This window comes from Gossypium hirsutum, chromosome A11 (assembly GCF_007990345.1).
Source record: "Gossypium hirsutum isolate 1008001.06 chromosome A11, Gossypium_hirsutum_v2.1, whole genome shotgun sequence".
Taxonomy (NCBI): domain Eukaryota; kingdom Viridiplantae; phylum Streptophyta; class Magnoliopsida; order Malvales; family Malvaceae; genus Gossypium; species Gossypium hirsutum.
The window spans coordinates 62174009-62198962 of NC_053434.1; the positions used below are offsets into that span (position 1 = coordinate 62174009).

A 24954-nucleotide genomic window follows, 5' to 3' on the forward strand; every position below is an offset into this window, starting at 1 on the left:
ATGACACTTGAGGTTTATATTCTCTACTTACCGGTTTTTTCTCACTGTGGTCCACCTTATCCTTACCTTTACTTACCACAATTCCTTACCTCGGTTCTGGTTCAGGTTCAACTAACCCTTCTTTATCTCGCACGGTAATCGCATTAAGTTGCTCCCTTAGATTAGTTTCAGTATTGTTCGGCAAATTACCTTGTGGTAGTTCAGAAATCAATTTAGCAAGATGGCCTATATGAGTTTCGAGCCTTTGGATTGACGCTTGTTGATTCTTAAGTGCTGTTTCGATATTCTGAAAACAAGTTTCTGACACAAAGATGAATTTCGTTAGCATCTCCTCAAGGTTCGACTTCTTTTCCTGCTGGTAAGGTGGTTGTTGAAAACCTAAAGGATGTTGTGGCCTTTGATTTCCTTGGCCACCCCATGAGAAGTTGGGATGGTTCCTCCAACCTGCATTATAAGTGTTACTGTATGGGTTATTTTGAGGTCTAGAATTATTATTACCCATACATTGAACTTGTTCCTCCTTGGTGCTAGGGTTGAAAGATTGATATTCTGTGTGTACTCCTCCTCCGTTTGAATCACACCTCATCACTGGATGTACCTGAGTAGAACCATACAAACCATCAATATTTTTATTTAAAAGTTCTACCTGGTTAGACAGCATAGTAACCGCGTCAAGGTTGAAAACACCGGCTGCTTTTTCGGCTTTGTTCTCATGACTTGCCACTGATAGTTATTTAGTGACATCTCTTCAATAAATTTATAAGTCTCTTCAGGTGTTTTGTTGTTTAAAGTTCTACCGACGGCTGCGTCGATAAGTTGCCTTGTTGAGTGGTTCACACCGTTGTAAAAAGTCTGAACCTGCAGCCATAGAGGTAACTCATGGTAAGGGCACCTTCTTAATAGGTCCTTGTATCTCTCCCATGCATCATACAGGGTTTCTAGATCCATCTGCACAAAAGAAGAGATATCATTCCTTAGTTTAGCCGTTTTAGCCGGCGGAAAATATTTTAGTAAAAATTTTTCGGTCATTTGCTCCCAAGTTGTAATTGACCCTCATGGTAACGAGTTCAACCATTGTTTAGTTTTGTTCCTCAATGAGAATGGAAACAACCGAAGGCGTATGGCATCGTCAGAAACGCCATTGATCTTAAAAGTGTCGCAGAACTTCAGAAAATTCGCCAAATGAGTGTTTGGATCCTCGTCCTGCAAACCATCAAACTGAACAAACTATTGTATCATTTGAATCGTGTTAGATTTCAATTCAAAATTATTTGCAGCAATAGTATGTCTAACTATACTTGATTCAGCTCCTGTTAAAGTAGGTTTAGCATAATCATACATAGTACGAGGAGTAGGATTCCGATCTATTGAATCTGCGGCAACCACAGGAGGTACTTAATTATTCTGATTTTCAGCCATCCCCCCGGTTGTAGTTTGACTATCGTCCTCTTGCCCTTCCTCTATGTATTGTAGGCTTCGCCTTATTTCTCTTCAGTTTTTGCAAGCTGTGCTTTCGATCTTACTATAAAAAAGTAATGGTCTTGACGGGTTTCTTTTAGTCATAAACCATAAAAACCTGCCAGAAGTAAATAAAAGAAAATTTAGTAATATAAACAAAATAAAATTTAAATTGAAATAAAATAAATGGCTAAAGTAATAAAAATTAAGTGTTCCTAATATCTTAGTTCCCCGGAAACGACGCCAAAAACTTGATGTGCGTGATAAGTTTTATATTTATGATTGATCGTACTTGGAAACTAACTATAATCACGATAAAGGCAAGCGCACCTATCGAACAGTAGTATAGCTTATAGCAGGACCGGAATGTCGAACCCACAGGAACTAAAAGTACTAGTATAACCTTCTTTTTATTATCTAGCCTAAAAATAAGGGGAATTGTTTTATCTAAACTAGTTAATTAAGCTAAGAATACACAGAAAGTAAATTGGGGAAATAATTTTGGGAAAACTGATTGATTTAGACAATACCCAAGGAAGAATCCACCTAGACTTCACTTGTTATTTCACTCTAAACTAGTCAATTTATTCACTTGACTCGATCCGTAGAAATTCCTAATTTATATTATTATATCTCTCGAGACTAACAACGTCTAACCCTAGGTTGATTAATTGAAATCTCTTTCTAATTAAAACCCCTAGTGTTGCATTAACTCGATCTATAGATTCTCTTATTAGGTTTGACCCTAATCCGGCAGATTTATGTTGCCCTATGTCTAGGGGTGAAATCAACTCCGCTTAATTATGCTAGATCTACTCTTAGATAGAGACTTTTGCTCCTCTGAATAAGCACATCAATACTTGAATCAATATCCTGAAATATTAAAATAAGAATTAAGAACACATAATTAAAAACAAATCAAGTATTTATCATATAATTCAGAAAATAGTAACAAGATCCATCTTAGGTTTCATCCCCTTTAGGTATTTAGGGGATTTAGTTCATATGTGTACAAGAAAACATCTCAGAATAATAATGATAACAAAACATAAAGAAAACCCAAAAACCTCTGAAGGAAATTCAAGGGAGATCTTCAGTCTTGAAGGAGAATCTGGCTTCTGAGATGGATCAATCGGCTTTCTTCGAGTAATTCCTTGCCTCCGACTCTGTGTGTCTCATCTAGGTGCCTTTCTAAGGTGTTTATATAGGCTTTAGAATGCTTTCAAACCCTCAAAAGTGGCATTTTTCGAATAGAACTAGACTTGGGCTTGACAAGGAAACGGCCATGTGCCACGCCCGTGTGGGGTGGCTTAGGCCGTGTTAGAGTCTAGTAATTAGACACGGGCATGTGGTCTACCCGTGTGAGGAAGTCCAGGGCGTGTTGATTTCCCACGTTGACCTATTTTATCCATTTTTAGCCCGTTTCTCGCTCTTTTTACTCTCCTATGCTCACCTAAGTATAAAACATGAAATTAAAGGATTAGGAGCATCGGATTCCACAAATCTAATGATAATTCATCCAAAAATGTGCTAAGCATGGGATAAAAATATGTATAAATTATGACTTAGCAGCAACAAACAGAGAAGTACAGGTAAAGGACACGGGCATGCGTGACAACACGGGTGTGTCTCTAAACCACATGGGCATATGGTATTGTTCATTAAAAGAAATCTTAGAAATCTTACAAAAAAGTCTATAAGCTTCTGATTGGGTTCCAGTTTGTTCTTAACATATTCCATGGGCCTAGAATGTACCTAAAAGGGGTTAATAAGATATATTACTAAACCATACAATGTTTAATTTTATTTGATTCGTGTTATAAATTGTAGTGACCAATGATACTCCGTAATCCTATTCCGATATCGAAAAAGGGTTAGGGGTGTTGCAACCGGAACGTTGAAAAATATGGAGAGGAAAAAAAGAATTTTGGGAGCAAAATAAATTTGGTGTAAGAGAGTATGAGTGTGGAAAAATTCTTCAGAATCCATAGCCTTTTATAGGCATTTAGTATGGTGGAATTTTGGAAATTTCCACAAAATCTGCTATTAAAGGAGCCAATAAATCATAGATTTTGTATGTATGCTGAGAAAAAATAATTTCGTGTTGGACTAAAATATCCGCAGGCTCATTTTGCGCTTGACCGATCTAGACATTTCGCGTCGCCCACGTCGTGCGGGTGCACTCTAACCTTGACGAGTTTGGTCTTGTACCCCATTGCACACAAGGTAAGATTCCAAGCTTAGTCATTCAATCATCCTTCAAGAGGGTTCTCATATATATACAAATCTCACACTTGACATTTAACCAATGTGGGATCTAAGCTTTTCTTTTCCTCAACAAATATTTCCAAGTAGCTTATTTTGAGCATATGATATACCATTGTAAAGGTCTCATGGGGTAGAATATGAAATCATAATTTTATGATTTAACTCTCCACCTTTACCTATTGAGAATATACCTCAAAGTTCCCATAAATTATAATTTTTCCAACAATCCCTCACATGAATGAAAATTGATAGTTTTATAAAAAAAATCGACTCGATGTGGTGATAGAATCTAAAATCGATAATTGCATAGGATAGGTAGGTATCCACCCTTGAAACTTCTCTTATGAAAGTATATTTACTTTACTACCTGACCAGTAGACGTTATGTCCTTGAACTATTCTGCCTTTTAAGTAAACGATGATATACCTCACATAACTACCTTTGTGGCAAGATTTTAGTTCTCATGGGTAAGTTCATATACCGGTGAACATTTCCTAGTTCTCTAAGAGTTTGAGAGAACTATGCCTCAATAGTTTCTTCGAAGCGGCCCCATTTCACTCTCACATAGGTGACTTAAATTGTTCGGCTCACTGAAATATACAATGGTCATTAAAAGCATTGCTTAACCTTTCCCAGTTTTAGTCATTGTTTACATCATAGGAATAGACTTCGGATAAGTACCCCCACAGTGACCTAACAAGGTCTATGCAATTAGGTTGTCCCTTTGAACCTAGATCTTGGGATCTCTAGTCAACTAGGGTTTTCCTTCACATAGCGCCTTTTATTTTCATGGGCTTTAGTTTCATTCCTTTCGACGTTTTATCAACATGATCTCAATTTAAGCCTTTAATTAGCGGATTCTCAATGTTATCATTTTGATTTTACAAAATCAATAGAGATAACTTCATTTGAGATCAGTTATTTAACAGTATTGTGTTGATGACGCATGTGTCTCGACTTACCATTATACGTTACGCTAGCAAGACACCCCACACTTTCAAGTGGTTGCAGGATGGTTTTTTACCTTTCCATAAATCATATGGTGTCTTGTCCCTTTTCTTGTGGGGCACCTTATTTAAAAGGTAATTAACTCATAGAAACGCCCCCTCACATTTCTTGTGATAACCCAGCTTTTTAGCAGTGCGTTCATCTTTTTCTTTAGAGTCCTATTTTTCTACTCGACTACTCTATGGGAGGAAAGTATGGTATTGTTACTTTATGAATAATGTTATATTGTGTACAGTATTCAAATGATTCAACATATCCACCACCACGATCACTTGATCTTTTTATTAAGTTGGTTTTCAACTTCTTGCTTATAGAGAATAAATTTTTCTCTATAGTTTCGTCTTTGCTTTTAAGAAAATACACGTAGCAATGAAGGTAATAAAAATATGTATTCATTCCTTTTATTTGAACAAACTTTAGGTCACAAACCTTGCTATGTATTAGAACAAGTGGTTTTGACCTTATTAATTTTTACCTAAACACATGTTTCACATTTATAATTATAATTATTGTGAAACGAAGGAATGTGCTCTAAATTAATTAATGTATGTAAAGTATCATAATTAACATGTCCGAGCCTACTATGCCATAAATTAAATGACTTAAGAATATAATCAGAAAAAAAAGCAACATTCTTATTCATAGTTTTTCTTTTATAGAGATTGCATTTACTTTAAGACATATCCCCTTCCCACAAACATTACCCGTTTGGAAAGAACATTCTTATTCATGGTTCTTGCGTATGTTAGGCACATAAGTCCATGTTGGACACTTCTTTGAAAATTTCTTCCACAATATTGGACTTGTTAGCTCTGACTTTCTTTGGGATCCTACAGTCCGATGACTTGTGTTCCATCTTTTTACAATTGAAGCATTTTCCTTAAAATTTTTACTTCTTAGAAATGCCAACTTTTGGTCCCAGTTTAGACCCATTCTGAGGTTATTTTCCATTCTTGAAGTCTTTCTTGACTTCTATGACATTTGCCCTAGCACTATTGTCATTTGCTAATTTGTTGAGCCTTTTTTCCGTACCTCTATTGTCTTTTTTAATTCGAAGTCTAAAAGTTGGATCTTCCATTGACATTTCCTTCCTTTTGTATTTTAGGTAATTCTTGAAGTCATTCCAAGCAGGAGTAATCTTCTCAGCAATGACTGCCACTTGGAAGGATTCACTTATCATCATCCCTTCAACAAGAATTCCGTGAATGACCAGTTGAAGTTTTTGCACTTGATTCACAACTAATTTAGAATCAATCATTACAAAATTCAAGAATTTAGCAACTAAAAACTTTTTAGTTCCAGCATCTTCGGCTTTGTATTTATGGTCCAATGATATCCATAATTCATTTGCTGTTTTCTTAACACTATACACTTCATACAGTGCATCCAACAATCCATTCAGGATGTAGTTTTGGCACAGGAAATTAGAAGTTTTCCAAGCTTTTATAGCAATGAAAACAATAACTTCATCTACCTTGCCCTCTTTAACAATATGAGGGTTATTTTTAAAAAATTTGGCCAAGCTCAACATGGTAAAGTAAAACAACATTTTATGTTGTCGAGTCTTGAAGTTCTGTCCCGAGAATTTGCGGGTTTCTCATTGTGGCTTACAGCAGCCACCATCAGCAACACTGAGTTTTGGATCGAAGATTACGTTTGAACCAAAGCTTCAAATTGCAAATTAATTGAATTGGTGGGAGTCTCTATTTTTCTGTTAAGAAATAAAACCAGAATTAGAAAACTTATCAACTTTTGTTAGACGACAGAAATCTAATAAAACCCGAAACAAAAGTTTATATGGTCTAATAAAAAAATACAATAAAACAATGCACCATGTAGGTAACCCTAAAAGAGAGGTGGTGTACTCGGCATGTTTAAATACCAAGTCTTTTAAAGAACCAATCCTAGACATGCATTCTCATATTATCTTTTTAATTCACCATTGATAAAAAAAATATAATTCATAGTTTAAAGCCGCAATTAAGGCCACCATAAACTGAAAAATTTCCCTTTGATTTGTTAAATGGCAGGATTAAAATTCTGAAACAAAATCAAAATCAAAATTGTTAAACGACAGGATTAAATCCCCCAAAAAATTATATAATTATATCAAAATAGAATCTGTTAAACGACGTGAATGAATCCCAAAACATAATTATTTGATTAAGTCTTTGTTTGGAAACAAAACAATACTGAATAAAATCTTGTTAAACGGCGAGAATAAATCCTGAAACAGATTTTATTTAATTTAATTCTAATTTGGAAACAAAATAAAATCAAATAAAATCTTGTTAAACGACAAGAATAAATCCCGAAACAGATTTTATTTTATTTAATTTTAATTTGGAAACAAAATAAAATCGAATAAAATCTTGTTAAATGGCAGGAATAAATCCTAAAACAAATTTAATTTAATTTAATTCTAATTTGGAAACAAAATAAAAATCGAATAAAATTTTGTTAAACGACGGGAATAAATCTCGAACAGATTTTATTTAATTTTAATTTCTCGTTTTGGCAACAAAATCAAAATGTAATAAAATATGTTGAATAGCGAGAATAAATCCCAAAATATATTTTATTTAACTTTAATTTCTCGTTTGGAAATAAAATAGAAAAAATGAATAAAATCTGTTGAACGACAAGAATAAATCCCGAAACAGATTTTATTTTAATTTTAATACTCGTTTTGGAAATAAAATCAAAATTGGAATAAAATCTGTTGAACAACGGGAATAAATCTCGAAACAAATTTTATTTTAATTCTAATTCTTGTTTAGAAATGGAATAAAAAATGCAATAAAATTCGTTGAACGGCAAGAATAAATCCCGAAGCAGATTTTATTCACTTTTAATTTGGAAAAAAATTGAATAAAATCTATTAAACGGTTGGAATAAATCCCAAAACAGATTTTATTTAATTTTAATATTTGATTGGGAATAAAAAATAAAGAATAAAATCTTTTGAACTACAAAAAGTAATATTGAAACAGATTTTATTTTAATTTAAAAAATTATTTTCATTTTTTTTCTCCTTGGTGTCTCATTCGTCTCGGATTAGAGAATTGCAAAAATAAAATAATGTCTTAAGATTGTTGGACAAAACACGTTAGCGAACAAAATATATAAATATTAATGAACAATTATTTATATATATAAAATAAAATATAAATAGAATAATTTATATTTAAATTGTCAAATACGTAAACTAATCGTAACAAAAAGTTGAAATCGAAAAGAAGAATAGAGATTTATTAAACGTTGAGGCCTGTTTAACACAGTTTCCTTAAGATAGATTTGGCTACTCCTATGGTACTTGGAGAAACATTGGTCGAATGTCTCTCAGGATACAACAACACAATGATCAAAACAGTAGCAACTCTACAGTGATCATCGAATAAATGTTGCATTTTTCTATCACCAGAACGTTGGAAAATATGGAGAGAAAAAAAAAAGAATTTTAAGAGCAAAATAAATTCAGTGTGAGAGAGTATGGGTGTGGAAAAATTCTTCAGAATTCATAGGCTTTTATAGACATTTAGTATGATGGAATTTTGGAAATTTCCACAAAATTTGCCATTAAATGAGCCAATAAATCATTGGAATCAAATAAGATAAATGTCCTTTTATAAACAGATTTTGTATTCCTACTAAAAAAATAATTTTATGTTGGGCTAAAATATCCACAGGATATCCCATTTTGGGCTTGACCGATCGAAACATTTCATGTCGCCCACGTCGTGTAGATGCGTCCCGATCTCAACAGGTTTGGACCTACACCCCCTGCGCATGAGGTAGGGTTTAAAATTTATCTTTTAGGAGGGTTCTCATATATATACACATCCCACACTTACTATTTAACCAATGTGGGATCTAAGCTTTTCTTTTCCTCAACAACTATTTCCAAGTAGCTTACTTTGAGCATCAATTTCTCATTAATCACTCAACCATTTTGAGCATATGATATACTGTTGTAAATGTCTCATGGAGTAGAATATGAACCATAATTTTATAATTCAACTCTCCACCTTTACCTATTGAGAATATGCCTCAAAGTTCCCATAAATTACAATTTTTCCAACACGAAATGCACTGTTGAATGTGATGCCTAAGGCGCTATTAATATCGAATATTATTCTATTTAATTATATATCATATATATATATGATAACTGATTTTTTTATTTGACAATGCACAAATTTAATTGTATGTATCAATTAAAATATATTATAATTATAATTTTATAATTTTATTATTGATATTATAAATAAATTTAAATCAATTTATTGCAAGTAAATTTTTAAAATTAAAAAAATTAATAATAAAAAAAGAAGAAAATAAGATCTTTCTTTAAGTACCTTTCACAATGAATGCTTTACATTGAAAAAGAATACATGACAGATTAGGATGTGAAATTAACTAATTATATAATTAGGATATATATGAATGTGTTGGTAATAATATATGAATTTTGTAATAATTTTATAAAATAAAAATAGACAAATTAGTACTTTAGGTATGAAATAATTAGTTAATTGTTGTAACAAAAAGTAAATTATGAAAAGATGAGGGATATAAAATTTTAGTGCTTAGGTCGATGGGGTGTTTATTGGAAGAACTTAAAAACAAGTTTACCAAAAGAATTTATGTAAAAACATCAAACTCTAAAATCAATCTTTCTTATATAAATGATTACAATAATTTTTCTTGCAATCAAATTATGACTATGCTCTATAATTGGCGTCTGTTAAAGTATAGAGACTATAAAGACTGTTAGCATAAAGTTGTTAATTTGTTATTAGTCAGTTGCTTAAGTCTGGTATGCAGTTGGCTAGGAGCAGTTACTCCTATTCATTTATATAAAAATCAACAGTATATTCATTCAAGTAAGGAAAGATTGATAAGTATTTTCTTAGAAAAAATTCATTTTAGTAGTTGTTTTCTGAAATACTAGAGTGTACGTGCTTCCCCTTCCACATCATGGCACCATCAACCGATTCTACCTCTGTTGATCATAGGAGTTCAATGTTTTCCAGTACACGTCTGATTCAATCCTTTCCTCACCATGACACAGTGAAACTTGAGGAAGGAAATTTTTTCCAGTGGCAACAATATATCAGGTTGACAATAGAGGGTATGAGCTGGAAAGATTCTTGGATGGCATGTTGGCTGCTCTGCCTCGGTTCGTTGCATCTCCAGAAGGTGCTCTCGCTCCTAATCCAGATGCGTCTGCATTTAATCAACAAGATAAGTTATTAGCCTCTTGGCTTCTCTCTACAATCAGTTCATCTCTTTTGTCATGCTTTACTTCTGCTAAATCTGCATGCGAAATATGGAGCACAACAAATCGTCTTTTCGCTTCTTCAATTGGTGCGAAAATCTTTCGTATTAAACATGATCTACACTCTACAAAGAAGGGTGATTTAATTGTAAAGGAATATATTGCAGAAATACAAAACATTTGTGCGTTACTTGCAGCTTTTGGATCGGCAATTTTAGAGGCAGAAAAGGTAGAAGTTGTTTTGGCTGGCCTCTCGTCGGACTTTGATGCAATATTGACCTTGGCCTCATTCTCGACCGAGCCCCTTCCCTTCTAGCGTTTAGTTGATATCCTTCTGGAGTTTGAGAGTCGACAGATGCGAACGGCATATAAGGTTCCAATTCATGCTCACCTAGTCGAAACCCCTATGGTTGTTACGGTGGTTGACTCTGATTCGTGAGATGCGCGTGGTGGGCGTTCTATGACAGGTTCACGTGGGTGTGGATTTCAACCATTAGCACAGTGCCAAATATGTACCTGATTCGGTCATTTGGCGCAGCGCTGCTTCTATCCGTTCAACTGCGACTATGGCGGCCCAAATGCCTCCACCGTGGTGCGATTTCCCTCTGCGCATGATGGAAAGGGGCTACGAGGTGATGATTTCTCTGGCAGTTTGGTCTGTTAGGAGGTCCTGGATTTGGTGATAATTCGTGGGGAGGCTTGTCACATCTTTAAAATCGTGGCTATTATCAGCCGCAAGCTAGGGCTCCTACTTTTGACTATTCTTACCCTAATGAAGCTGGCTATGGATTTGGACTTGCAGGTGGATCAACTAATGTGTGGTTTGGGTTTGCTAGTGGCCCACCTGATGTTTGTGGTCCATATACTAGACCATTCTTCAGACGTGAAGTGCAGCGTGATTTGGGGCGTGAGCTGGGGCGTGATTTGGGCCAGCGCCGTGTTAGGCCGTTTGCCATAGTGCACAGGCCACCTCATGCAGGCCACTCTCTTGGGCAGAATAGTGGGCCGAGTAGTGGACAGGCCAATGCTAGTAAAAAATTTGGATTCAGTTCACTTGGGTATAGTGCTAATTATATTGATCTTGAAGGCTCTATGCAAAATAATGCTCCTGAAGTTTCGTGGCAACCTAAACCCCGAACACGTGTATTTGATTTTGACTCTTCACAGTGTGTTAGGCTACCCCGAATTCTTGATTTTTTGATGCTACATAGTATGATTCCAACTTGATAACACTAACTCATATGTTCCTGTACTAGTAAGAACCTCACCATGGTATCTAGATTTAGGAGCCACTCATCATGTTTGTCAGAATGCGTCTGGTTTAAACACCTCCACTCCGTATACAGGTATTTCTTCTCTTTTAATAGGAAATGGGGCTCCCACTGAAATTTCGTCTATTAGGAATACTGTTCTACCAACAACGAAGAGGTTATTACATCTTTCTAATGTTTTGTGTGTAACACCCCTAACCCGTAACCATCGCTGGAATAGGTTAAGAGGCATTACCGGACTTGTAACTCAATTCAGAACAATCATAAATCAAATAACATCTTATTTCAGTCAATATCATTCATTCACATTCAGTATGTACTTAAATCAAGCATACAAAGCTTTAATCAAGTATTCGAGACCAAATCGGTAACATATTTTCACATTTCAAGTGTCACACGCCTGTGTGAATGGGCCGTGTGCCTCACACGGTTATCAGACACGCCCATGTCATAGGCCGTAAGAAAACAGGGCATACATACTGACTTGTACCACACGGCCACGGACACGCCTGTGTGCTAGGCCGTAAGAAAACAGGGCATACATACTGACTTGTACCACACGGCCACGGACACGCCCGTGTGCCAGCCTGTGTACCATACACGGCCAGTAGACATGCCCGTGTGTCTAGTCCATGTCAAACCTATAGGGTATACTGACTTTAACTCGAAAGGGTACCCTAGGGGACACACGACAATGTAGCATGACCGTGTGTCGCACACGGCTGAGACACACACCCGTGCCTCTGCCCGTGTGGACAAAAATAGGCCATTTATAAAGCCATTTTGCCACCCTATAAACACAAGCTGTAACACCCCTTACCTGTATTCGTCGCAGGAATAGGATACGAGACATTATCGAAGTTTACCAAATTAATTTTTCTTTATTACGAGTTAAATACTATTCATTTATCGAAACATGTCATGACGTCCTTTAGATGGGCCTCCAAGGCCTAAAACATACTTCGGGACCAAACTAGAATTAAATCGAAACCATAGAGAATTTTTCACAAATTTCAAAAGTTTTTTTTTATAAACTCAATATAACCCCTTTATAAATATCCAACCTTCCCTGCAATTTTAAAACTGAGACCAATCCAAACCAACCAATCTATTTCAACCAATTTGATACCAAATTATACTTCTATTATAATTATAACATTTAGCATATTCATCACTCTTTACTTTAATACATATTCATTAAACAAGTCTTAGCATATATATAATCATCAAACCATATACATGCCATATAAATCAAAAAGGAAATTTACAAAAGCTACCGGATATAATCTAGATAGTGTGATCCTCAATATTGATCCGATCCTCCGTATATTTTCACGTCAATGTACAAGAGACATTGAATACACTCAAGTAAGCTTATAGAAGCTTAGTAAGTTCATAGGCATAAAATATAAATCTTGGCAAACATTCATACACTTATACAATATACACAATTACTAAGTTCACTTGTCAACCACAATCATTGGTGAGTTCCTTAGTATAAACTCACTACCACTTATCCATTTACTTTAATTCTTTTGGGCCTATTTGTCACTTACCATTCTTAATCAAATTAGGGAATGGTTACGGAAAATTGAGTACTTCACTTCCACTTTGCCATAGTATAACTATGGTCTTGCGTATGATTACTTATCACTTTCCAAAGCCATAGTCCTGCCACGGTCTTACACGGATCACATTTATCACTTGTCACTTGTCACTGATCAGATAAGTGTAGCTAAAGCTACCACTTATCACTTGTCACTGATCAGATAAGTGTAGCTGAGGCTACCACTTATCACTTGTCACTAATCAAAAGTACTCAAATCTGATGTTCCGCTCAATTTGATCATTTATTCGGTTTTCACATTGTTATTTTATTCTCAATTCATCAATAAATATAACTCATCATACATTATATAATTCATAAAATTAACATTTAATCATTAAATTTCAGCCATATGAACTTACCTAGATCGATTTGCAAAATTTGTGAAAGTTCAGGGATTAATCAGCTACTTTTTCTTTTCCTTGAGTATTGACTTCATCTTCACTCTATTTCATATCCTTAATGTTTATAACCTGCTTATAAGTAACATTATCTATAATTTCACTATTTACTTATGTATATTCAATGCTGTCCATATGTGTCATAGTCACTAAATTATTTTTATATTAAGCTACAGAACTCCAAATTAGGATCCGCTAATTTTTGCTAAAACTAGACTCACATATATTCTTACCATAAAATTTTCAGAATTTTTGGTTTAGCCAATAAGTACAGTTTATTCTTTAAAGTCACCCCTGTTCTGCTATCTGACAGTTCCGACCCTTCTTCACTAAAAATTAATTATCTCATTGTACGGAATTTGGATGATGTTATTGTTTATTTCTATTGAAAATAAACTCATTCAAGATTTTAAACATATAAATTTAAGCCCCTAATTATTTTTCTCCAATTTTTGATGATTTTCCAAAGTAGAACAGGAGAACCTGAAATCATTCTAACCTTGTCTCACAGAATTTATTATATCTCATGATTTACAATTCCATTGCTTACACTGTTTCTCCTATAAGAAATTAGACTCAATAAGCTTTAATTTAATATTTTATTCATCATCTAATTCGATTTATAAATTTTTTGGTGATTTTTCAAAGTTAGACTACTGCTGCTGTCTAAAACTGTTTTAGTGCAAAATGTTAATTTTCATTTTGCCCCAAATTTCACAGTTCATACAATTCAGTCCTTTCTCAATTAACCCATCAATTAAGCTAATTTTTCTCAATTAATACTTTACCTAGACATTATAAGTTATTTCGAAACTATTAAAATTCATAATTTTCAAAAAAAACCCTAACTTCAAACTCTTTTACAATTAGGTCCCAAACATTCACTTTCTATTCAATTCTTTCAATAAAATCAGCATATAAACAATTTAAAGCTCTAATTCCATGCTAAATAATCATATACTTCCAGCACATATTCATAGCAAGTTTCAGTTTCTTTCATAGAATCAAAAACTAATGAATTCAACAAGTGGACCTAGTTGTAAAAGTCACAAAAACACAAAACTTTCAAGAAATAATCAAGAATTGAACTTACTTGCAGTAAAAATATGAAAAAACAGCTTAAGGAAACCCTCATATTGTGTTTTTTCTGATGAGGATGCAGAAAATAAAGAGAAATCTAGATAATTCCACTTTAGTCCTAGCTTTATTAAGTAAATTTTGCAATATTCCTATTTTGCCCTTAATTCTCCTTATTTTCTTGCTGATTTCATACTCTTGCCGTCCAGCCCTAATAGACCTTGGGTCTATCTGCCTTTTAAATTCTCTTTCTTTTATCATTTAAGCTATTTAATCAGTTCTCATAATTTTGCATTTGTTACAATTTAGTCCATTTTATTCAATTAACTATCGGAACTTTAAAATTTCTTGACGAAACTTTAGTACTAACTTATTAACACCCTATAAATATTTATAAAAATATTTATGACTCGGTTTAAAATTTTCAAGGTCTCGATACCTCGTTTTTGATTCTAAATTATTTTAATATTTATTTCTAGTACACTATTCACTATTTCAAAAAATTTGCTAACTTCAAATTTAACTTATACTCATTAAATTAATAATATTTTCTACTCAGTCGTCGAATTTAGTGATCTCGAATCACTATTTCGACACCACTGAAAAATCAAGCCATTACACAAGCATTCACAAGCATAGATGACCATATTTTTACAACTCAATAGGCAGCCAAGATAACCATTTCAATACACATTATTTGCCATATCAAAATCTAACAATTACATACTCAATTACCTATTTAACATCATGTATAATCCATTCATCTAACAAATATGTATCAATACCTCACTTGCACATTTTCATTCCATCATTTCCTTGCTAAATTATACCATAATTGAACACATATACACAACCAAAATATGATGCCAAAATAAGCCAAATCACATGGCTTAACTTATACACAAAAGCATCCCAAAACCATGATATCAAGTAACATAATCAACATCTCTTAAACTATCCTATACATGCTATATTTACATATCCAAAGTTCAAAATTACCAATCGGAATTTGGATAGTGATATGTGTAACTCCGACTTATTCGAAACGAACGAGCTAATGAGCCTCTATAAAACATAGAAAAAGAAACAAAGTAAGCTTTATAGCTTAGTAAGCTAGTATAATTCAGAATTAAACTTACTATTTATACATAATCAAAGCAACATTAAAAATGTCAACAATTCAATTAAATAACACCTAAACACAAATATACATCACATGTTAGTCTTTTGACAAATACATGAAACTATCCATTAATACAAACTTTGCATTACTCTAAATTCACATATCATATATAACATTAGTAACATTTATAATCTGTAACTTATCGGTATAAACAATATTTATACCCGTTGAACCTATTAGAACTTCAAAGGATACTCGAGTGAACAACGTCATTAATCCGTCAATTCATTATCATATGTGCTTTTTCGAGCTATGATTGGTAAGCTCTTCTTGAGCTGATGGACAGTAAGCTCTATTGAGCTGAAATGGAAAGCTCTATTGAGCTGAATAATAAGCTTTATCGAGTTGAACAGTAAGCTCATACGAGCTGAAACGGTAACCTCTAATAAGCTGAAAACAGTAAGCTCTTACGAGCTGATATATCGGTAAGCTCATACGAGCTATGGTGAATCTGAAACAAATACAGGAGCTAGACCAAAACGGTAATCTCAGTATCATGTCACTCGTATCCAATGAATTCATATGGTTCAAACAGGGCTCGGTAACATATACATTATATCAATAAAACATTCATACTTTAAGTATTTCAACTATACATATTCTTTTAAATAATTACAAGTATAGAAAAGTTCGATTCTAATTATACAAACTTACCTTGTAACCTCGAATAAAATAATCGGCTTTTCGTCCACTTTTCGTGTTCCTTGATCTAGTTTCGATATTTGCTTATATTGATCTATATAATATCAAATTAACTCATTTAAACTTTCATTCAATTCAATTGAGCCTAAAACAATCATTTTGGCTAAATTACAAATTTACCCCTAAACCTTTGACTACTTTGCAATTTAGTCCTTAACACATTAAAATGCAAAATTACATAATTAGGCCATAACCCATGATAGATAAATTTCCTATATACTAATAGTAGCCCAAATCTTTCATTATTTTACACTTTTAACTACCACATTTTACATTTTCACAATTTAATCCATATTTGACATTTTTATCAAAAATCACTTTATAAGACTTGTAAAACTATCATCAAGCTTCCATAATCTATCATTGGACATCAATAATTCAAGAATTCAACAATGGCATCATTCAAAATCTATAACAGTTTCAAAAACAAAGGTACATGCTAGCTATATTAAGCTGCAATGAGTTCAAAAACGTAGAAATCATTAAAAACCGAGTTAAAACCGTACCTTAATTGACAAAGGAAGCTTGGCCGAATGTCTATCCCTAAAAAAGGATATTTTTATTTCTAAATTCTCAGCAAGATGAATGGAAAGAAAATTTTGGTTTTTCTTTAATTAATTTAACTTTAATTACTAATTTACTAATTTAACCTTTAAAAATATTTAAAACTACACCATTTCCCATGCTATCATCATACACTAACCATAATTGGCCTATTTATCACTTAAGGACCTTTAATTTAAAGTTCCATAGCTATTTAACGCTTTTAGCTAATAGAACATAAGTTTTACGCTTTACGCAATTTAGTCATTTTTACCGAATTAAGCATTTAAACAGTAAAATTCCTTAACGAAACTTTCACATAATAATTATATCATGATGTAAACCTTATTAAAATAATAAACTAAATATTTTGACTTCAGATTTATGGTCCCGAAATCACTGTTCTGATTTGGCCTAAAGACGAGCTGTTACATTGTGCGTGCCAAGCATTCAGAAAAATCTTATGTTTGTCTCTTAATTTGCTATTGATAAAAATGTATTTTTTGAATTTCACCCCTCTTATAGTGTTATTAAGGACATCCAAACACATGAAATTTTACATTTTTAGTTGGTTTGTTTGTCTCCTCTGATATAATTCCTTCTATTAACAACACCGGGATCCAAGATTGTTATTTGGATGATGATATCTTTACATTGTGGCATAAAAGACTTGGTTACCCATCTCCTGCAATTGTTAAACTTGTACTTGACAAGTGTAGAATTGTTTCCAATAAAAAATATCTTGATAATGTCTGTATTGCATGTTAGAAAGGGAAATCACATAAGTTGCCCTTCTCACACTCTACTACTGAATTTATGGAATTGTTTGAACTGGTTGTCTCTGATTTGTGGGGACCGGCTTCTGTTGCCTGTGGTGGTAATCTGTATTATATTTCATTTATTGACATGAGTAGTCGGTTTACCTGGGTTTATTTGATTAAACGTAAATCTCAAGTAGTTGAATGTTTCCTTCAGTTTCAGAAGATGGTCAGCACTCCGTTTGGGAAGACTATTAAGAAATTTCAAAGTGATTGGGGCGGTAAGTTTCGTGCTTTTGCATCAGTTCTAGCTAGTCATGGAATTATTCATCGCTTGTCTTGCCCTTACACTTAAAAAAATGGTGTTGTTGAGCGCAAACACAGATACATTGTGGAAATCGGTCTTAGACTTTTGGCTTAGGGTAATTTACCTATGGATTATTAGGGTTATGCCTTCTGCAGTGCTATGCATCTTATTAATCGACTGCTCACTCCGGTTCTAAAAGGTCAGTCTCCGTATCAAATTCTTTATGGGTGTGAACCTACGTATGATCATCTCAAGGTATTTGGCTGCTGTTGTTTTCCGTATTTACGTTATTTTGTGTAACATAAGCTGGATTTTCGCTTACAACCATGTACATTTTTGGGGTATAACTCTCAACATAAGGACTATCACTGTTTAACACTAGATGGTAAGGTGATTATCTCTCGTCATGTTATTTTTGATGAGCACTGATTCTTGTTTCCTCTATCAGTTGTGGAAAATATTCAGATTCCTACATCTGTTACAACGTATATCCCTATCATTCAGTCCTCATCTTGGTAACCCACTGTAGAAACTTGAACCACTGTGCCTTTACCTATGGTACCTTTGTCTACTGAAAGTTACGATCCTGTGCAGTCTGGTGCAATTGCCTCACCAGCTACATCTAGTCCGCTATAGACCGTTTCAATTAATTCATTGGCTGATTCCGGGTTTAATCTAAGGAAGCATCATCATTCTACTGAAGCTATTCAGTTACCCACTGAACCCTCAACTATTCCTCATGTTTCTCTAGGAAACACTCATGCTATGGTTACTCGGTCTAAGGCTGAAATTTTTAAACCTAAGGTTTTGACAGTTGAAGTTGTAGATTTTGAGCCACGATCTATTGAGGAAGCTCTAACTCATAAGGAACGGAAGTTAGCAGTTCAAGTTGAATTTGATGCTTTAATAGCTAATTCTACTTAGGAACTTGTTCCTCTACCTCATGGTCGGGAAGTGATTGGATGCAAATGGCTTTTCAAAGTTAAGAAGAATCCTGATGGGTCGATTGATCGATGAAAGGCACGATTGGTAGCAAAGGGCTATTCTTAGGTACCTAGATGTGACTTCAAAGAAATGTTTAGCCCGGAGGTCAAACCTGCTACTATCTGTAGCATTTTATCTATTGTTGTATCCAATAGTTGGCAACTTTGTCAAGTTGATATAAATAATGCCTTTTTAAATGGAGATCTAACTGACAAAGTATTCATGCAGCAACCTCCAGGTTATGTTCAATATGAACCAAATGGTGAGCCGTTGGTGTGTTATCTAACAAAGACATTGTATGGGTTACGACAAGCTCCCTATGCCTGGTTTGAAAAATTGAAGTAGTTTCTTGTCTCTATTGGGTTTGTTCTATACAAATTTGATGATTCCTTGTTTGTTAAAGTTTTAACCAAGTTTACTGTCTATGTCTTGGTCTATGTGGATGATATTGTTATTACTGGAAGTTTGATGGACAAAATAAACTATTTTGTTCAACAGTTACATAACGAATTTTCTCTGAAGGATATGGGTGATCTTCATTATTTTTTAGGGACTGAAATCAGTAGGTCATCCAATGGTAGTCTACACTTCTGCCAGCGGAAATATATTCGGGATCTTCTTGACAGGAGTTCTTTGGCTAATGCGTCCATACGCCAATGGTTAGTTCGTCAACTTTGTCTAAAGATGAGGGTGATCGGTTGGCTGATCCTACTGAATACAGAAGTCTTACTGGTGCTCTTCAATTTGTGGTGTTAACTCGGCCGGATATTGCTTATGCTGTAAATCGTGTGTGTTAATTCATGCATGCTCCTACTACGGTTCATATGATAGCGTTAAAACGTATCCTGAGGTATTTACATGGCACTATTATGCATGGGCTGGTTTTTAGACACTCCGAAAGACTGTGTTTGGTTGGTTATGCTGATGCCAACTGAGGTCTTGATTTTGATTACCGTCGTTCTACTATGGGCTATTGTGTCTACTTTGGTCATACGCCTGTCTCGTGGTGTTCTAAGAAACAACAAGTTATTTCTTGATCCACGGTAGAGGCTGAATATTAGAGTTTAGCTACGGCTTCAAGTGATATTACTTGGTTAGTTTCTCTGTTAACGAAATTACAAGTCAGTTCTGCTGATCCTCTTGCGATTTTGAATGATAATTCTAGTGCAGTAGCTGTTGCAACTAATCCAGATTTTACACTCCAAATTCAAACATGTCAAACTTGACTTATTTTTTGTCCGCGAAAAGGTGGCTACTAGATCCCTCATTGCTGGTGAAGTGCCAGCCTATGACCAGGTTGCAGATATTCTTACTAAACTACTGTCTCAATTTTGCTCACTTTCGAAGTTTACTTCAGGTCTTACCTATTGAGGAAGCTGGGTGAATGTTAGAGTATAAAGGCTATAGAGACTGTTAGCATAAAGTTGTTAATTTGTTATTAGTCAGTTGCTTAAGTCTGGTATGCAATTGGTTAGGAGCAGTTACTCTTATTCATGTATATAAGCATCAACAATGTATTCATTCAGGTAAGGAGAGATTGATAAGTATTTTCTCAGAAAAAATTCATTTTGGTAGTTGTTTTCTGAAATACTAGAGTAGCTAATAGCGCCTGATTGATACTTGGATTTCAACCCCTAATTAATTTTGGTGATTATTTGGTTCCATAAAGTAACAATCTTTTTTTAATAATTATTTAATTTATTATAATTTTATAATAATACTTATACTAATATGTTTCCTTTTTTCTATGGGATGGCTTATATTTTGTAGATTAAACATAATATTAAATAAATTAATATTTAAAAAAATGAATTCTAGTACATTTTATTAGACTTGATTATGGATCGAGCTACTCGCCCAAGTTCAAAGGCCTGCCTAAAAAGTGGGAGGGTTTAGGCAAAATATAAGTATAAAAAATGAGTTTAGACAAAAAATAAGACGTGTCTTCTAAATGGGTTGAGCCTCGGGTAAGATTTTTTTGTCCTGGGCTTGGCCCGAATCAACTGTTTTGCTGTTTTGTTACAATTTCATTATTATATTACTTCTATTTTATTGCTATTATTTGGATATTATATAACTCTTATTTTATTGTTAAGTTTGCTACTATTTTAGAAGCATTTGATTGCTAAGTTGAAACTACGTTAGTGTTATCTAAGTATAAATTTTTTTAATGTATTTTCAATTTGTTGAGAAATATTTATTTTAACTTTTTACTATATTTAATGTATTATATTTTTTCAAATTTATTTTTATATAAATATAATATTAAAAAAATTAATATGGGCGGTTCGGGTTTAACATTTTTAATTTGGTCTAGACTTGGTAGAATTTTAAGGCCATTTTTGGACTTGGTCTGAACTTAGAAAACGGACTTAAAATTTTACATCGATTCGACCCAAACATGATTCAATCTAATCTATGATCATGTCTAGTTGTCTACATTCCATGCAATCTAACTATTTAAAATATTTATTATTCATTCGAATATACAAAAATAATTAATGAAGATGAGTTTTGGAGATTTAAATGTTAAAAGAAAATAGGGTAAAATTTCAAAATGTTTGTGTGAAAATTAAATCATCCATGTAGGATTATCTTCATCGGCTTTAATTATAATCTATATTAGAATAAGTATAAAATAAGAATAATCCAAAATAAACATATGAAAATTGCTTACGATGAACTGCAAGGGAGGAAAAATAAAGCAGGAAGGTAGTCAATAAAATGGCACAGAAATTTCGGCTCTTGATTCGTTGCTCTAAAACATATTCTCTCCTTTCACTAATAACCACAAGTGATTCTTACCTTACTCTCCAAGTCCGACATTCAAGCAACTTATCTTTCTTTCTTCTTCTTCCCAAAGTTGTTGATGCAAAATTTATCTTTCCTTTTTAGTTAATTTCATGTTTCCACCCTTTTCTTCTCTTCATTCTTCTAACCAAACACCTATAATCCAACCTCTTTAATGACATGTCCAAACCAAATGGACCCCTTGTTTCATTTGTTTTCCTACTCGTTTTCTCTTCCTTCTTTTCACCGAAGTTGGTTTTTGGATCAGTACCTGTTCATGAACGTATCATCAAGAGACCCGATCCTCTTCGACACTTGAAACACTACAATGATGTCTTTAATGTTACCAATAAGCATTACTGGGCTGTAAGTTCTTAGTTTTTCCATTTTCCTTTCTTTACCTTTTTGTCATTTTATTGAAGGAAAGTTTTTTTGGTATTTAATGATGTTACAGTCAACGGCATTTACAGGAATTCATGGGTATGCAATGGCGGGTGTTTGGACCTTGTGTGGAGTATATCTGGGGATTTTCATGATTTTCAAGAACTCAATAACCAGCAACGAATCTTCTTCTTCTTGGCTTACTGTCCATTCGGATCGTTACTTTTTGCTGCTGTTTATATTGTTCCTACTCTTAACGTTGTTCGCCATGTAAGCTCATCAATCTTTGCTTGTTCTCCATAGAAATGCATATATGAACATGTTACTAATAAAATTGTTACTTTTTGCATGTGATTCAACCCGAAGAATTGCTGCCAGCTTCGTCATTGCAGCAAACCAGATCTCTCAGCACAGAACAAAGAAACTGAAGAACACACTTGTAAAAGCTGGACATGAGGTTACCCAATCCATTCGAAGATTAATTACCGCAATGACAAGAATGCAGTACCTTCTGCTTCCTTATGATCAAAAGACGTCATCGAGATTGAACGTGACAACTCATAGACTCGGAAGGGAATCCCGAATGATTCGCAATTTCGTTAGGAATCATGAACATTCACTGGATGTGGCGATTCAAGTTCCGTAAGCATCCAATTTCTAGGCAGGAGCTTCTTTCTCTATTATGTCTTCAAACCATGTGTTTTACAGTCTACAACTCTTACATTCTTTTTTCCTTTTTCCGTTGTCTTAGATACATAGCACATCTTGGGATTGCCAGTGTTAACTTGCTGTTGTTGGTTGCTGCACTAGGTGAGTTGTGCTTAATTTCTGCACTTGATTTGTAGCAGTCTGAATGTTTATCAATCTTAAAAATTATATAATCACAATTAATTTGATTTAGACTAATGGATTGCCGCTTTGGCTCAGTTCTGTTCCTTCTACATTGGCATCCTGGACTTATCTTGTAAGGACATTTCTTACTTTCTCCTTCAACTTATGTTGTAAAGATTTAAACCCTTTGCCTTGTGTCTATAATCTTTCTCTTTGCATTTTCAGCATAATTGTTTTTTCCTGGATCTTAACAGCTCTGTGCTGGGTTTTGACCGGTTTTGATTTTTTCCTTCACATGTACGTAAACAATCTGAAAGTCATTTCCTTTCCCAGTCTTGCATTTCCTTGCAAACTACGTAAGATGTTTTAAGAATCTCTCCATTGCGGCTATGCAGTTTTGCTGAAGATACTTGTTCAACTTTTGAAGATTTTGTGCAAGAACCCTACAACAACAGTTTAAGCACATTGTTACCCTGCATGAGTTCAAGAAAATCAGAGAAAATTTTGACCGAGATCGGGTCCACCATCCATGATTTCATAGGGAAGGTACGAAATTTATTAGTATTTTCCATTGTAGAAATGAGAAACATCAGTCTATACTATTTGTCAATGTATTTCTATATATGTTGTAGTTGAACTAAAAAATAACTGAGGTGTGTACAACTATGGGGCTGAGCGAAGAAAATTTCGAAATGCTCGGATTCAAGATGATATGTGACCCGTTCTCCGGAGCACCAGACTTCAACTATGAGCCTGGAGACTGTGCTAAAGATGCCATCCCTATCGGTAAAATACCAGACGTAAGCAAAGATTACTTGTTCCTGAAGACATGAAAATCTTGATAAAATGCTATGATTTTTGTACTATTCATTTCAGATCATTTCAAAGTTCACCTGTTACAAACAGAATTCAACCGAAGCATGCTTAGAGAATGGGAAATTCCTTACAGAGGATGCTTCCAACAAGGCATTGGCATATAGCTATACTGTTGAGTCAATGCTTGATGTATATCCTGATCTGCAGAGCTTGACAGAATGTACCATGGTGAAAAACACATTCTCTGAGATTTCCCTGAATCAATGCAAGCCATTCAGGTCATCCCTTCTTTGGCAGTGGGCGTCTATGCTATCCCTTTCCATTTCCATGGTGTTTTTAGTGTTCACTCTGATTCTCAAGGCTTATCAACAAAGGGGAAGAAACTTTTCTATATGTTCAGTCTTCCCTAACAGATCAAACTCTGTAAATGTAGAAAATCAAAATGTACAGTAAATAAAAAAGGAAGAAAGAAAAGAAAACAAACTGTATCATTTGTAAATATAATAATTTAATTCCAAAATAGCTTGTCTTGTACCAATCAAATTGTTTTATGAAAAAAACATTTTTTTGACTTTCGTGACTTGCACCACTACAAGAAAACAATTTTATTTAAAAAAGGAGAGATCAAAATGTACAGATGATGGATCATGATTTTAAATTTTATAGTTTAATAAAGGTTACACAAGTTGGCTACATTATTATCAATAATGTTTTGAGTTACTTTGGATGATTAGTTCATAAAATGTGGCTAGTTTATTTGTTTATATGATTTTGAATTTTTATTTTCACGAATTTAAGGATGAGCTAAGAGATTGGTGCAATAAATAATTTACTGTAAATTTCAAAATTTTTATTAACAAGAGACAAGCATAGATTCTTAGCATATATCATATAAATATATATATCTAATCAGTTTTATAGATTCTTAGCATATGTCATATATATATATATATATATATCTAATCAATCCATAAAACGCAACGAAAAATAATTTATTATCATCATGAATATAGAATCGAAAACATGTTAAACAAGATAATGAAAGCGTCGATCTAAACATAACAATATCTTAAGCATATTAAACATAAATTGAAGTAGGTCATACTTTTGATAACCACAATTTGAGGAAAACGAAATCTATCTCGAATGGATCCTCTAAGATTCTGTAAAATCATGAGAAACCAAAGTGTTACGACTTTAATGCGGTCCATTAATGGTCACTAAACTAATTAAAATTACGATTATCGAATAATAATATAGCTATGGTGAGTCGGGAATATCGTATCCAC

The 24954-nt window shown here is 33.8% G+C and overlaps 1 protein-coding gene, 1 long non-coding RNA gene and 1 other non-coding gene across 6 annotated transcripts; 2 read left to right on the plus strand and 1 right to left on the minus strand.

Moving 5' to 3' along the window:
- The first annotated feature begins 874 nt into the window (after positions 1-874).
- LOC121210345 (small nucleolar RNA R71) lies at positions 875-981 on the plus strand. The gene has a single exon (XR_005905459.1). It is a non-coding gene; the product is annotated as a small nucleolar RNA R71 (small nucleolar RNA).
- An 8607-nt stretch (positions 982-9588) lies between these two features.
- LOC107899305 (uncharacterized) lies at positions 9589-10759 on the minus strand. Its single transcript, XR_001684645.2, has 2 exons — positions 10207-10759; positions 9589-9963 (listed from the first exon to the last, which is right to left on the minus strand). It is a non-coding gene; the product is annotated as an uncharacterized lncRNA (long non-coding RNA).
- A 10913-nt stretch (positions 10760-21672) lies between these two features.
- LOC107959475 (uncharacterized) lies at positions 21673-23859 on the plus strand. 4 transcript variants are annotated; one of them, XR_005905091.1, is made up of 8 exons: positions 21673-22003; positions 22092-22288; positions 22385-22660; positions 22770-22828; positions 22946-22982; positions 23075-23146; positions 23245-23635; positions 23726-23859. XR_005905091.1 is itself a non-coding variant. In XM_041081834.1 (8 exons), the coding sequence occupies exons 1-8, from the start codon at positions 21818-21820 to the stop codon at positions 23488-23490; spliced, it is 987 nt and encodes a 328-aa protein (XP_040937768.1). In that variant the 5' UTR covers positions 21673-21817; the 3' UTR covers positions 23491-23854. The 4 variants fall into 4 exon arrangements, 3 of the variants coding, with proteins under 3 accessions (XP_040937768.1, XP_040937767.1, XP_040937769.1); XM_041081834.1 differs by having other exon boundaries at positions 23245-23395; positions 23482-23854; XM_041081833.1 differs by having other exon boundaries at positions 23245-23854.
- Positions 23860-24954: the final 1095 nt, after the last annotated feature.

Bases quoted from the DNA above. Each gene is read 5' to 3' on its own strand.
- LOC107959475 (XM_041081833.1), top strand. From the start codon at position 21,818: ATGTCCAAACCAAATGGACCCCTTGTTTCATTTGTTTTCCTACTCGTT. The intron at 22,829-22,945 runs GTGAGTTGTGCT...GCTTTGGCTCAG, and splicing joins GTTGTTGGTTGCTGCACTAG to TTCTGTTCCTTCTACATTGG. The intron at 23,147-23,244 runs GTACGTAAACAA...GCGGCTATGCAG, and splicing joins TTTGATTTTTTCCTTCACAT to TTTTGCTGAAGATACTTGTT.